Source organism: Scomber japonicus, chromosome 22, assembly GCF_027409825.1.
Source record: "Scomber japonicus isolate fScoJap1 chromosome 22, fScoJap1.pri, whole genome shotgun sequence".
Lineage (NCBI taxonomy): Eukaryota > Metazoa > Chordata > Actinopteri > Scombriformes > Scombridae > Scomber > Scomber japonicus.
The window spans coordinates 13,810,842-13,827,277 of NC_070599.1; the positions used below are offsets into that span (position 1 = coordinate 13,810,842).

The window sequence follows — 16,436 nt, forward strand, 5'->3', positions numbered from 1 at the left end:
CAACACAACAAAACGCTCCAATGTAGTACAAGTTGGTAACGCCAAGTATCCAGAACACTACTACAAAAGTGAAATTCTGGTTTCATGACTGAATATTGTACATGTCTGCATGAAGGCAGATATACTTTGAAGCGTTGATGTGTTGTATTTGACTTTTTATTTGTAATCACCTTTGCTATGATTGTGTGTGCAGATTATTTGTATTTCTTCACTATTACCTCTGTCAATCCTTTAAGCTATAAAATGGTTTTACAGTGCCTGTGTGTAATTATTATGATTGACAGCTTTCTCAATAAAATCTAAAAATCAATCAATTTGAGATCCTGTGTTTGGGGGGGTTCTCTATTTTCTTTGCAACACTCTGTGTCCACAATGTAAAATTCACTTTACAATCCAGTTTAAGAAAACACAGCAAAATGTCATTCACTTTAATAAGTACAGGTAGTATTTACAGTATGTACACAATAACACAATACTAATGTTCTAATCACTACTGTATACTTTTCATAGATTAAGTATTTACACTGTGAATAAGACCATATTGTTGACTCTGAAATAATGTTTTTTTTTCCCATTCTGATACACAATAAATTCAAGTAAGCGTGCCTTGATACATACTAGTCTGACTATGATCATGGTATAGAGGTACGAAAGAACCCCTTCACAGGTGCATCATGGTCCAGGACTTTGAAGAATACTTTTTAATAATACACTTGTCAGTTGGGAGCCATGGGGGGGTGGGGGGGGCACAATGTCAGTCAGTATCAACACAAACTATACAGGTTCATACATGTCTAGAGTTCAGATGACATGTAGTCTGTCTGTGGGGATTTTTAAGGATTGGAACCATTGGTTTCTTCTTCTGAAAAGCTTTACACATTCATGTTTGGTCATCAGCCTTCAGTGGAAGCAAATACTAGACTCAGAACTGTCTGTTGTAGCGTGTCCTGATGGTCTAGTGGTCTAAAGCGCATACCGCATCACTCTGGAAACCTTTGCTGCATGTCACCTCTTCCCATATTTCCTACCACTCTCCACTGTCAACTATTTAATAAAGTTAAAAAACACATAAAAATAATCTTTAAAAAAAAGGATTCACTGTCTGAACTCATATTCACACTTACATCTTCACAACAGATCTTAAAAACAAACAAAGGGCATCCCCGACATTGCGTACGAATGTCCTGCAATTGGAGAAACCTATTTGTCTTCTTAGCTTAGTCAGTTTTATTACACTAATCCCTTAAAACCAGGGTGATGACACTGGGAATGCATCTAACTGCACCCTTAAAAGAAAGGAAAAAGAGAAGCTGCACTCCACCACGACCCAGAGTTTTGTCTCTTCTTTGTGATTGCTGGTGGTTTATACATTATGGTATATGTCCTCTTTTGGCCCTCAGTCTTTGACCTAGCAGACCGAGGCGGCGCTTTCCCTCCTCCCCTGCTTCTTCAGCAGCTGGATACGGTTGTGCACATAAAACTTGATAGCCCTCCAGTCTCGCTGGTTGCTCACCAGCAGGGGGCAGAGTTCTAGGCAGCGCTCGCAATCCGCCTTTGCAGGAACGCGCAGCTCCATGAGGTTTCTTTTTAGGTGAGTCTCTACTGCTACACGCTCCGCCTCTGACCAGGGACGCTTCAGTACGCCACGCTTCCCTGTGAGATGGAGAGGGAGATATAGATCTAAATGGAGATATTTTTGCACACATGAGACTAAGTTAATCACAGACTGTTATTGACAGACGTTTACCTGATTTGGGTGGAATACATCTCCTCTTATGAACATTGGCTAGTGTTGGGCTGACTGGTGATGGCATAGGTGCTCTCTTCTTCCGTGGGGGTCGCCCTGGTCCTTTCTTCTTCACCATCACCTCAGGCTTCTCCTTCACTTCTTCCTTCTCTTCTTCTGCCACCGATTCTTCTGAAAAGGAGTCTGCCGAGTTGCCAGACATAACTGAAGAAAAGGGATAACATTTTCAGGGAACAGTTATGGAGAACTGCAGTGCTGGTAATTATCTACTATTAACTGTTAATCATTACGAAATAGTAACAGACAAGGTTTGCTTCACTGGGAAGAATCTTGAAATATTCCAGTCAATGGCTTCAAGTAGTTGTAGGCACTACATGATACAGATTATTATTATTATTAAGATATAGTTTATTGTCACAATGGGAAATTTGCCTTGGACATCAGTGTCTCCAGTATGAAATCACAGCAAAACAATAGAGGTTACAACATTAGGATTCAGGTACAGTCAGTTGAATATTACATGAAATTAATAAATCAAACACACAAAAATCCATTCCTGGCTGAGACTATTACGCATGCAGTCATAGCTTGTTCTAGGTATTAGGGCTGTCACTTTTTCAAAAAATCAAGTTCAAATGAAACCAAAATGACCCGCAATTCGTTTGAATGAATTTGAGTGTGCACTCCCCTCCCCCGCACATGCCAGGCTGAATGTGCCGAATAATATGCAGTCAAACAACACTGTACATTTGACACTGCTCCACTCGTCTATGGTGCCTCGGCCTCCACTGGCTCAGTGGGGTTGGAAAGCCCACAGATTTGTTGTCGTTGAAGATGGCTGCCTTCTACAAAGTCAACAAACAGCTTTATCTTTGTGACTTTGCCGTCCATGGTGTGGAACTCAAAAAACGTCCAACCGCATCTTTTCAGACGTTTTGGTGTCATGACTGTCCCCTCAGGACGCCACTGCTCACTACTGTGTCCTCCATTTAAAAAAAGACAACCCTACAGTAACACTAGCTTAGTTTACTAATAGGTCAATAGGGCATGCAAAAGGTCAAGCAAGTGAAGTTTTAGAGCGCCCTCTGCTGGATCACTAGGAGAACTACTTCAGCCTACATTTTGAACCTAGCCCTGGTTTGTTATTCAGATTAAAGTGGGAAAAAGCAGCAGGTCTGTTGGGCAGCTGAGTAAAGGGAAGTTTGTGGAAGAAGGAGTAGGGGATTAATCAGGCAGCAGAGGGGAAGGCGACAAATTGCCCTGTCATATTGGTGGAAATGTTTATTTTGCCAATGCCAATATTTAATTCTAAAGTCATTATTGGCCAATACCAGTGATGTACGGATATTCTTGCTTGATATACATCCCTACAAAATTCCAGCCATAATCTAAATCATTAAAAAAGAGGAGTAACGTGCACTGAACTGCATCAAATATCTGCTAATCAGCCCAAAAGGCTTCTACAGAGGAAGCAAGGTACAAGATGTGACTCCTTACCGTCCAACTCAAGGCAGATGTGCTTCAGGCTCATCCCACGGAATAGCACGCCCTCCTTCTCTCCATAAAGAACAACGCGACCCACACGACCCATCAGTGCTGGATCCCGAATGATACTAGAACAGTTCTGGGTCACGTGGTACTCTCGTTCCAAGAAGTCCTCTAGGCGTTTGGTTGCAGCACCCTGATCCTCACCCTCATCTAACAGTAGCAGTTGGGTAAGGATGGCTACCTGTCGACGCACACGTGTCGCCGTCATTGTTCCGGGGTTTTTGGCCCCACTGGCTCGTGCCAGGTTTCTCAGCAGGTCTGTGCCCCGGAGTGGGGTGGCAGGAGAATGGTAGGGCCGGGAGAAGACGTAGGGGCTCTCCGGGTCCACACCCACATTGGGGCTAGTTTGAAGAAGTAGGTCCAAGCAGGACTCACAGTGTGGTGGAAGAATAAGCGGCTGGATGCGTCCACGCTTCCCCAAAACACCAGCCCGAGGAAGCTGACAGAGGACCTGGCGCTCAAATGGGGACAGGAGGGCTTCCATACCAGAGGGGGGGCTGTTGCTGGAAATTGGTTGGGGGGTGATCCGCTTGCGGTAGTCCTCGACAGTGAGCTTGGCTACCTCACATTCACGGTGGCGGTTGTAGAGGATGAGCAGGGAGAGGCTGGAATGGCAGAGCTGGCGCCAGGACTCGGCAGAATGAGGAGAACGAGTTAAAGAAAGGAAAGAGGCATGCTGCTGCTGGCGGAGGTAGAGGACTAAACAGGAGAGGGACGAGAGCAGCGGAGACATGTGATGCCTTTGTGAACTGGAAATGGAAGAGAAAAACAAATTATTTCACATAGCAGCGGATCATAATGTGTCACCCAACAACCAAAAACAAAAACAATAAATAATTAATTTACCAAAAATAGTGTCAGAGGTATAACTGTTAAACAATTCTCCAAGCGCACCTTACAATCTCTCCATTCTTCTCTTCTGGTGCTTCATCTTCTCCTTCTCCACTCAGCTCTAGATCTTCTTCTGGATCTATGTCTGGCTCTGGAGTAGGAGGTGGAACCAGCTCCTCTTGACTCCTCAAGCTCTCCACCTCCACCTTTTGCTGCTCTTCAAGCTTTTCTCTCTTCATCCTCCGACCTCTTCTGGGAGTCGACGGAGGAGGTGGTGACGGACTCTTTACCCGGGACACCATCGGGGATGCTGAGCGTTTCGTGTTGGCCGGCGGTAAGCTAGGCCCCTTTTTGGTGGCTGTGGGCTGACCCGAAGAAGGTGGCGAAAGCGAGAGTGAGAATGAAACGGCGTTTGTGCTCGATCGGGTAGCTGGTGATTCCCTCTCCCTGGAGAAGAGAGAGGGTGGCGCTGGGTTGGAGGCAGATGGCTGAGGGACAGCGAAGGAATGACTGTGAGTAGGGGCCGTGGAGGACGACGAGGGGTGAGGGTGTGAAGCGCTGCCATTAGAGGAGTTGTGCGTGTGGAGGTGCGCCAGCTCCATGGCTGTCCTGACCTCTGGTTGGTTGGCGTGGTGCTTCTCCAGATGGCGTGCCAGAGAGCGATAGTGGCGGCCGCAGTACGGGCAGTGCTGCCGCCGGCTCACTGTAGCACCACTAGTGCCACCAATGTTTATGTTAATGTTGTTGTTGATATTGGTGGTTGGGGGTGCCAGCGCACTGACCGGGGCCTGGGACTGGGATCTGACGGGGGATGTAACAGGTGCTGGGTGGGAAAATGATGAGCAGGGACGCCCGGGTCCTCTAGAGGCGGGGGGCGCGGTCTTTTTTTTTGAATTGACTACAGCAGGGATCTTGCGCTTCTTTCGGCGGCGAAGCATTCTGCCCCTTATCTCCTCCATTTCTTCCTCTTCATCGTCGTCGTCATCATCATCATCTTCCTCCTCTTCGTCCTCCTCGCGGTCTGAGTCACTGGGCTCAGAATGGGTGAGAGGAGAGGAAGAGGGTGATAATGACCAGGAGGGGGTAAGGTAATCAGAAACGGAGAGGGACAGCGGGTGGGGGCCGGCCTCTTCCTCCTGGTGAGATGCACATTAAAAGAAACTCATTAACCGACTTAACTCACATTAGCATGAACATAATGATTCAGGACACGTAGTTGCTCACCATGGCATTTTCGCCCCAGTCTGTCAGGCTGTAGTCCACTGTGATTTCCTCCCCTTTAGCGATGTCTCGAATTGCTATGACCACTAACCGCACCTGGGTCCCACAGTGCACTTCTCGAATCCGGCAGTTGGGCGGCGGATGGAAAAGCACCGGCCCCCTAACACCGCTCGCCCCCTCCTCCCCCAGCTCTGGCACACTGGTAAACATAAATGGTCATTAGGAATGTGGACCCCTTACCTAAAAAAACATTTGTCTGAACTGTTGCCATGGTAATGAGTCCTCCTTACCAGAGTTGAGCAGGATCCGGCAGGTAGTAGGGGCTGCCAGGTGGAGGGAGACGATCTTCTGCGCCCTCTGGGTACTGGCCATCACCTGTGACAGAGTGGACTGTTAAAATCCAGCACGTCTTACCTGCCCATCACCAAATATGGGCCTCATGTTTTAAAGATGTAAGGTGGCTCTCCTCACTACAATAACCTGCTAATTACAATATGGTACATAAGCACATAAGCACAAAAACTGGATAAAAACACCAACAGCAGGTGACAAAATCTGTGTGTGTGTGTGTGTGTGTGTGTTTCTATATATACCAGGGCTGTAGCTGTGTTCTGACATGCTTTCCTCCTCCTCATCTTCTGTTACATACACTCGGTCACACACCTTCACAGGTGTCCCCTTCCTTTTTCTCCCACACACGCGGCTGTAAAAACAAAACCAGGGTTTTCATTTAGCGTAATGATATGCTCAGACAAAGAGGACTTCCCTTCTGTAAATAATCTGATGGAGGGCATCCAAAATTAGCTGTGGTAAAGCAGCACTTTCATCTGTTCAGAGAACATTTCTACCAGGTAGGTGACTCATACAAAACAATAATAAGGTTATGAACTACTTTACTATTGATGATGGCAGCAGAAGTGTTATCTTTCCAGTTAAAAAAAATGTGAGTGTCTTTTATTCAACAAGCAATTAAAACAAAGACATTTGGCAAAACCTGCTGATTCTGGCATATGGTGTTTAGCAGAAGAAAGACAAGCACCATATATATATATTTTTTCTTTTTCTTTTTCAATATTAATTCATCTAATTATTTTCTTAATCGACTGTCAAAAAAAAAAAAATACTCCCCAACAAAAATGTGTTTGTTTTGTCCATCCAACAATCTATAGAAGATTATGTTTACCTCCACATAAAACAACAATTAATCAACAACTTCTTGTTTCAGCTGTAGTCCTTTTAAAATATCTGTTACCAGCTTTACAGTGATTATATCCAAAGCATCATCCTTGGATTTATAATTAATATATTTCAGCAGCGCATCACTGCTCAGACATTGACTAATAAACACTACTGTACACTATCAGCTTAAGAACATATCCAGAGTGAAGGGTTTTATGTCTCATACAGACCAGAAGTTGATTCATGCTTTCATCTCAAGTAGACTTGACTAATGTAACGGTCTTCTGACTGGACTCCCACAAAAAAGCATTAAACAGCTGCAGCTTGAGTTTTAACCAGAACAAAGAGATCAGAGCACATTACTCCAGTTCTAAAGTCTTTAAATTGGCTCCCAGTCAGCTATAGAATAGATTTTAAAGTTCTGCTACTGGTCTACAAACCAGCGAGCTCTGAGATCTACTGACTCAGGTCAGATAGTTGAGCCCAGAGTTCAAACTAAACATGGTGAAGCAGCTTTTAGCTGTTATGCTGCACACAACTGGAACAAACTACCAGCACAACTGAAATCAGCCCCAACTGTGAACATTTTTAAATCCAGGTTAAAAACACTTCTCTTCTCCTGTGCTTATGATTGAGCTCTTTTAAAGCACTTTAAATTTGAATCTTTCATTTGCACTGTATGTCCTTTTAATCATTTTAAAGCAAATCATTATTTAATGCTGCAACCTTATATTTAATGCTCTATTCTGGTATTGTATTTCTCTCTCTATTTTTCTGTACTTTGTTTTTATTTTATTTTTATTGTTAGTTGGGTGGGGGTGGGGGGGTGGGGGGGGGGTTAACTGTATGTTTTAATGTTAGGGTTTTATTTTTTTATTTCTCAAATTTCATGTTATGTTTTTTGTTTCCAGTTCTTACTGTTAAATGTTTGTTTTATGTAAAGTACATTGAGTTGCCATTGTGTATGAAATGTGCTATATATAAAAGATACCTTGTCTTGCCTATAAACATGGGAGCTGCTGAGAAAGCTGATAGAACTTTCTTGATCATCCTTGGGGATTTTTTTAATAAATCAAAATATTAAAAAAATAGCTCCACCCCTTAATCCAACCACGTCAGACTGCATAAAATACATTTACTGAAATCTGATCAGCATAACAAAGCAGCGTTAATTCATTCACTCAGGTGACAAGTCAAATGTTTTTCAGGTGATTTTAGTTGGTGGTCATCAACTTTGTTTACTCAAAGCCCAGCAGCCACGAGTCCTAACCTGCAGCAGCTGAGCGATGAGACCCTAACATCACTAATGCTGACAATAAAATGTTTAGGGGTCTGCAATGTGAACAATCAGACACATGACAGGGCTCATCGTGTATAAGACAGCAAATAGGTGGGTAGCTTGTTGCAGGAGCTGATGTTGATTGCAGCTGGGTGCATGCTAACATTAATGCTAAACCAAAGCTAGCCAGTTAGCTTCCAGCAGCTAACGCTACACTTCGCTGCCGTCAAAACATCAAAAAAAAAAGTAGGGGAAAAAAAGAGGACTGCGGATTAAAATGCGACCCGAGGAAAGACACGGGCTCACATGTCACAACCGCTGCAACCCCAACCCCTCCACCAAAACCCAAACAAAAAAATCACTTTCAATGCTCCGTTTTTTTTCCTGCAATATTAACGCTGAAATCATGCACGCCAATAAAGGCTAACCAAACAAACGTGCACGATAACAGCGCGGCTCGCATTTAGCTCTCAAACCCCCCGGTGGAAAAAAACACCACTGCGCCGGGCTCACTCACCCCCGAGGCGGCGGAGGTTTGCTCCCATCCCCGTCGCTGTCGAGGGTCGGTGGCTCCCGGTAGTCAAAAGGCGACCGTACATTCTCCGCCATTAGGACTCCCTTCCCTACCTCTTGCGCTCCGGTAGATTGCACAACGCGCATGTGCACAACATCCTTTGGGGCTCTAATGGTAAAATGGTGAAATGGGGTGCACCCCCTCCTCTCTAAAGACAATATAGACCCGTCTGCAACCTCTACATCAAAGTGTGCCAAATGCACCCGCTGCAAAAAAAATTATAAAAAATACACACTGCACTATTGATTTTAGACCCTTTTTGAGGATGCTGAAGCACCCCTAAATTTGATCTCAGCACCCCTAAAGATAAATAAATTAATATTGTCTTTCTCTCAGGGTTCATTAACTATCTTAGAGTTCTCTCTGTAGAAATCTTTATTCTGAACCATTATTATTATACATTATAGTAGACCACTCGATTATGTATTCATATTTTTTGTTGTAATTGACTTTATTCAGTGAAATTAGTCATTTAGCACTTTCAGGGCATTGTATGTCACATTCTCATAGGAGCTGAGCCCCTCTAAAGGTCTGATCCTAGAATCACCTCCACACACTGAGATTAAAAATTAGAGTAAGTTCAATCAAGAAAAACAAACATAATAAAAGACAATTAATACATCTCTAAACAATATATGGATTAACATAAAACAAAAAAGAAAAACCCCAATTAAAGCCTGAATGAAGCGTTCAGTTGAAAGAACAGTCCCATAAATAAAGGCTTTGCAAGTTAGGCTGTGTGAAATTCCACAGTGAGCATATTCCCATTGAAAAGACATTTAAAACAGGTTAAAAGGTGAAAGTTTATGCCACCAACTATTTAAAGGTGTTGATTAAACATTTACATTCAACCCATCTTCAACAGGATTTGCAATAGGTACTGGCTTTCAACAGAGAAACGTGGATGTGATTTCTTAATTAGGCTCTAAAATAATGATAGGTTATTATTTGCACATTATAGAGGATAAAAAAACTCACTATTGCAAATTCCAGTGAAATATGGTCTAACAAAGGATGAGTTTCACTATGGATTTCAAAGATCAGTCTCCCATGACACAGACAACTGCACTTACCACTCAGCCAAAACTCAGCGTTGCCATAGATACAGACCTACAGCTCTTTATATACCTGTGTAACAGACAATGATGTAACTTCCCTGCCACGAGTCCTGATTTTTTTGCAAAATTTTATAGGAGATAAATATTTGTAAAAACACTATTTGTACTTTAAATACCATATAGTTGACTCTATTAGGATACTGAAAGGTTTAAATCATCTTAATTCATGCAAGAAAAACTTCTCTGGTCAGTAACATTCAAGGCCAAAGTATATGCCCACATTTGGTCATTCCAGTAATGTATTAATATATTATAGTATGTATTTATATTAGTAATAATATATTTTGCAATCTGCCTAAAAATGTATGCCTTGAAATAAAAAATAGCCCAGAATAACTATTAGTATTGCACATTCAATGTACCCGGTATATGTCACCAACATATATGACTGTTCCACATTAGTAAAACCAGCTGCCCCAGATTTCAAACCACATTTTCTAAAGTGGAACAATGACTGAAAAAAAGGTTCACCACATCATAGCATATTTTTAGACATGAATATAGACAATCTGATAACAATCAGCAATATTTCTTTATTTATGACACATGTATATCCTTAAAATTCAATTACCCAGAATCCTTTGTCACTCACATTGGAATGGACTTCACAGCACCTCCTGTTGTCTATATGGCATCACATGTGTACAGTTGTGTGATTTCAATTACATGACACCCCTGGTTTAATTTGACAGCAGCCCTTATTATTAGTATTTGATAGAAAAAAGAGATAGATGCATCCCACATTTGGCAGTGTCCCACATTTCACTTATTCACCCTTTGAGCCAGTGCGCCCCCCCCAGGTCCTCTGGAATGAGTGTTTTAGTTGTTCCAAAGTGCAGGACCATAAAACCTTCGGTGAGGCAGCTTTTAGCTTTTATGCTCCGAGCAGCTGGAACTGTCTGCCTGCAGATCTGAAAGCAGCTGGAAGTGAAATCTTTGAACATAAACTTAATACCTGCCTCTTCAGCCTGGCTTTTCATTAAGAATGATTTAGACATTATTTACTACTTGTTTTATTCTTATCATGTTGTAAAAAAATATATATATCTCATTCTTAGTCACTGTCTGTACTGTCCTCCACCATGCATGTAGATTTTTTTTATTGGATAACTATACATATATATTCTGTTAATATACACACATTACTCTTCTTCTCTTTCTAATACTGTTATATTTGTGTTTATGTTTAAAGTTCATGTTTATTTCCTTTTCTGTTTACATCTGGCCCAAACTGAATTCCTTCTACTTGCTACTTGGTAAATTAACTTGATACAGAAAGTTCCTTATAAGGCTGAAATTGATGTAAAAATATTCAGAGTAAAAGCCCTGCATTTAAAGTCCTATTTAAGTCAAAGAGTTCAGAGATCAGCAAAATGTAAAGTATCTAACATAAAAGTATGGATTCTGTGGAATTAGGTCATCTCTGATAATATTAATGCATTATCATATAAATCACATTTTACTGCTGTGGCTTCTAATTTTAACTACTTCATATTACAGTTACGTATTTTATTCTCAACCACACAAAAATTCACTAAATAAATATTGGGGATTGAAAGAGAATAAACAAAGTTCTGCAGCACAAACTTGTCTAACTTGAACAGCTATTTAGAGAGGGAAATGTCTCCTCTGACATGTGACGTCAATCTGATTTTTGTGTGAGGGTTCACAAGCCGGATAGGAGGCAAGTCAGTGGTTTATGCAATACTTGAAAAGCAGCTAGTTGTTACAGCTGTCAGATAAACATGATGGAGTAAGAAGTACAATATTTCATTATGACATCTGGTAGAGTTAAGTAAAGTACAAGTACCTCAAAATTAAATACAGTATATGAGTGACTACATGATTCAATATGTAGTTTCTTATGCTCTATATCTGATTGGTGTTGATTGTACTTCTCAAGCAGCATAACAGCTTCCAAATCTCAAATAAGTATGTTCACAAATTTGCACACACATGCTCATCAGACTAACAGGTCTAGATTGGTTGATTTTGCAATTATTGTTAATATAATCCTTTTTTTACAAATACAGCGTGCACAATAAATAAAGCTCATGACCACAAAACACATGGGTTAATATTGGGTTTTTAATTTTCACTGCACATCCAGTTATTCATCACAGTGATAAAAGAAAAGCATGGCATTAAGAAATTCACCACACCAGCCAGTCTGGAAGTCACAGCTCATATCACCCAGTGTGTCCATGCTGTGTCTAGCATTGAACACTACAGTGATGTTGTTGCGGTGCAGAGTGTTTGATACTTTTGGCTACACACAGCAAAATCCTACTATAAAATATCAGTCTAGTGTTAACACAGTGGTTCTCAAACTGTGTTCAGGCCCCCCCTCTTTTTTTTGCTCATTTTGTCACTATTCCCCCCCACACAGTTAATATTTGGTAACATTTTAATGCAGGCGTACATTCTTTTTCGGCTACCAAAAAAAGGGGCGGGCTCGACAGAAGAAGTTTGACAACCACCGCTCTAATAGTTCAAAAATGATAAACAGTGTAGCAGCACATTCAAGTATAACATCAGGAGAACTTGGTGACCAGAGCAGCAAACATGACACTTGATCATCACAGAAACCAAAAAAACAACACAAGCAGTTATAGTCTATACACGAGAACAAGAAAACGTATATTTGGAATTATTTCGATTAGAAGTGTTAATGAGGTGTTTACATTGAAAGCTAGGTGACCTATTAAAATAGCAAACGTCTAGAGATTGAGCTGCACAACAGTCACAGTTTATCAGTCATGTATTTTTGGCTACATTCTAGCAGTTAGTTGGAGTGTTACGAACAGAAGATAATTAGTCATCAAAGATAAATCCACTTTTAAATAAAATAAATTAAACACGGTATACAAAAAAAAAAAAAAAAGAAGTCATTTTCAAAACAGTCTAACTCTGCCACCGCACAAAGCAAACCAACCTTTATACAGTTAAAAGTCTGCACTCGCTTCTTTGTCAAAAAAGGAAATAGCAACTGTGGCGAACTAGAGGTCATTTTAGCACTTGCTGTGGAAATACCAACGTCTGGGGAGAAACGTCTGCTGAGCTTTGTTACAAGGAGCTTAGTTGTGATTTTAGTTAAGCAGTGTGGGTTTTAACCTCTAGTATTCACACAGTATTTAATTTTGGAATATGTCAAAGGGAAAGCTGGCTGTTAGTGTCGAGTTCATTCATTCATTCATTTCTTTGTAGTTGATGCTGGAAAGAAACAAAGATTAGATCTCTTCTGTTCCTTCCCTCTCTTTGTGTAAAACGTGGAGGGTCTGCGCAGCGTTGTCAGCCCAGTGGACGAGCTCCTGTAGCACTCGAAAGGTCCACATTTTGAGGGCAAAAGCTCCCACAACACCATCGACTTCCTACACAGGAGAGAGAGTAAGTTAACATCCACTGATTCTCAATGCACACAAGTAATCTGAACAGTTGGAATAGTGTGTACATGTGTATTAGCTCTTGAAACATTTTTATTCATTTTCTATCCTGCACTCAAACAAGTGTAGTGTTGTCTGGCTGACATAATAACCATGAGGGGGGGGGCCTTTGATCTTCAAGCAGAAGTGACAGTGACAGTAGGCAGCAATGAAAATTGAACACAGAGGTCAGCTCGATCGGAGCAACAGAAACACATGGCAACAGCAGGTGAAAACACAGCCAATATGGCCATTTTTTACATGAACATACAGTATTTATATTTTGTTCCTAGGCCTCAATTCAATTATAAGATTTTCTGGGCTATCTGGGGTATTCAGTTGGTTAAAGTCTGCTACCTCACTACTAGATGCCACTAAATTCTTACACACTGCTCCTTTAAGCGAGTGAATTGAATCTTTGTTCCCAACATTAGCTATATTCACATAAAGGTGTTATTCATGTCATTCAGGATTTAGTCACACCCTCACTGAAGATTAAAGTTTTCCATTTTACTATTATGTCATTTAAACATAATTGAGCTCTGGCAGCTCGGAAATCCCCTACTTTGTGGGGTCCTTTTATGCTTTATGAGTCATGTTTGTTGTATATATGTTGTTTAATTATTGTTATGTCATAATAAATGCAGGTAAGTTTAATGTGTAAGTGACCAACTGAATTGGGTAGAGAAGGAGAGTGCTCCTCGTCCACCTGTATGACACCTTAATAATACCACAGAAATGTGTGGTTTGAAAGTAGATAGATGTACATATTTTGTTATGATTTGGGTTTTTTCCGTTTGGTTTTGTATGCATTACTGGAAGATATGTTTTTATGTTCGAGTGTGTTTTTTGTTTCTTTTAATCACATATGGGACCTAAATATGACAAATACAGTACCTCGTTACACTGGTGGTCTGGGCTGACTTCCAGGGTCACGTCCTCAGTCTCAGCCAGAGCTTTGGTACTGTGGAGCAAGTGCTCCAGTCGGGCTCGTACAGTCTTCCTCATGGTCTCGTAGTCGCCCTCCATCTCACCCCATTCCTCGTCTTCCTTTGCAATGACACAGTGGATCAGGCCCAGGCACTGCCGCAGAGCCGCGTGCAGCAGCTGCACCTGCTCCTCGGTGCTGGGCTCCTCCGAGTCTGGGGTCAGGGACACGATGCGGCCGCCGCTTGGGGTGTGGTCTGACAAGAAGGTCTCCTTCGCTTTCTGAAAGGGTAAAAAAAAAAGGGGGGGGGGGGGGGGGTTGATTTTGAGTGCAAAGCAGATACAAGGTGCCACTGGCCTTGCACTTGTGACTTTAATTTTAGTTTAGATCAATTACAAATCTAACACTAAGTGACAACCATATTGATTATATTGATCAATTTAAAAGATGTTCTAAGAGGAAGAAGAGGCACAGATGCAGCAGAAGGGAAAAAAAATCCAATACACTCTATCCATTAGGCACCCCTGGGGAAAATGGAGGGGTGAGGGGTGGTGGGTGAGGTGGGGGGCGCGCTTTCAGTATGATTACACTCTGCACCACAGCATCCCGTTTAACACCTAAGTGAACACTAGTGGGTTGTAAATGTGTATATATATATAGAAGAAAAAGTCACATATATAATTTAAATACACGACAGGTAGCTAGCTGCGCCGGTGCAAAAACAAAGCTCGCTCGCATTAACGTCACAAGTAACGGGGAGGGGAGTGTGTCTCTCTCACCGCCTGACAAGTACGAGGTCAACATAACGGGAATGTAAACTCATAACTCACGTATAGCTGGAGAAGATTATTGCATTCGTGGTGTAGTAACCGGGCAAGAGCCACCGCTCGCCCCGTCCGCGACGGACCAGGCACCGGCGTGTCCAGCACGGTTATCTGCCTCTCCTCCTGCTCTGCCATTTGCTCTCCGGTCCTGTTTGTAGCGGTGGGTTAGCAGCGAGCTGGACACGGACCGAGCAGGAAAATAAGTCCACCCCCGGGCTCCCACCGCCCCCACCACCACCACCACCCGCAACGTCGTCAATGTTGGCAACGAAACAACGTATTTACACCACAAATCTTTTTTACAGGATACTTTATCAGTGTGAGCACGTGAGCATGTCGGTGTTCATGTTGGCACGCACGAGCTCGTCGGTAGGGGATTTAATTGGTTCCGCAACAAGCCACAGGGGCGTTTTTTAAGGGGACGCACTGGGGACTTTTTTTTTTTTTTTTTACTTTTTCTCCCAAAAAACGTCACCAAGTGGCCCACCCATCCCTTCACAAACAATAAAAGAAAACCTCAAAAGCATTTCATCCCTTTGTTTATTTAAAAATATATAAAAATGTAATTTCATTTTCACTTCAGTCATAAAATGACTCTTTCTCCATGTAGTATGTTGAGCTTTTACCAGAAGGGAAATTATGTTGTTTTACATTTTTATTGTGGAGAATTTTAATGGATAACATAATTACTGATAACATAGTCTGGGCTTAGGAATTTGTTTCTTCAATTTCGATTAAAATATTTACCTGAAAAGAAATAGACTATATGAACACATTTAATTAGCCTATGCTCTTTGAAAAAATACCACACCCACAAATTAAAATATATGTGTAAATTAAAAACTCTAACCCTGCTTTTTTTGTTATTCTTTAAAGGACCTCTTCACAATTTGTCTTGTGACCCAAATTAAAATTGACTTACCATTAGAAGATTAATCAATCAATGTCTTTTTTACTGACAAAGTCCCTCTTTTTCTCACTATACTGTGATTTTTTGGTCCCCATCATTTACATTGAAAACACATTTGAAGGGGATCTTTTAATTACCATTATGAAACTTGTAAAACTATCCTTTAATGAAACATGTGATCTTTTTTTTGTCATCAATATGTTAACGACTTCTTTCTCTCTGATAAATTGCTTGCTTTGAATTGAGAGGGACACATAGGGACACTATTGTAAAGAGCGATACTGAAAGGGTTAACCTGCATGTGGAGGAGGGAGGAGGAAACCCGGCACTGGATGAGTCGCCTCTAAAACAGGATGGAGTTCAGGTGTGAGTCTGTTTTCCTTGCCTGACCTTTGGCAGAATACTGAGCTCCTTTGTTTAGAGGATAGCGGCTTGACCCACAGTGATATGTGAAGCCTTGTAATAATGTTGGAATTTGTTGAGTCTGAATTGTTTGGTAATATGGTTGCTTAGAAATTATGTTACTATTATTTCTTCCTTAGTTAATTATAGTTTTGTATATTTAATCATCTCAATCTTAATCTTCTATCACAAGATCTGACTTGCCCACCTAAGGTTGGAAACTGCTTGTCATCTTAACCCTTTCTTATGCACACAGACCATATAGTTACATCTACTTGTGCAGTGTGTCTCGAGCAGCTAGAGCAGGAGGTAGAACAGGTTGTCCACTAATCAGATGGTCGTTGACTTGATCCCTGAGTCTGCTTCCCAACAGCAATAGTCAATCCCATCAATTGGTGCTTTGTGAGATCTCGGCCCTTCCATCTCTAGAAGCTGGAGACTCACAAGGCTTCA

The 16,436-nt window shown here is 41.6% G+C and overlaps 1 protein-coding gene across 1 annotated transcript; it reads right to left on the reverse strand.

Moving 5' to 3' along the window:
- Positions 1–344: 344 nt before the first annotated feature.
- LOC128383732 (uncharacterized) lies at positions 345–8,440 on the reverse strand. Its single transcript, XM_053343324.1, has 8 exons — positions 8,323–8,440; positions 5,941–6,050; positions 5,638–5,722; positions 5,351–5,546; positions 4,190–5,262; positions 3,245–4,044; positions 1,748–1,951; positions 345–1,653 (listed from the first exon to the last, which is right to left on the reverse strand). Exons 1-8 carry the CDS (start codon positions 8,412–8,414, stop codon positions 1,409–1,411), a joined length of 2,805 nt encoding a protein of 934 aa, XP_053199299.1. The 5' UTR covers positions 8,415–8,440; the 3' UTR covers positions 345–1,408.
- Between the last annotated feature and the right edge of the window lie 7,996 nt (positions 8,441–16,436).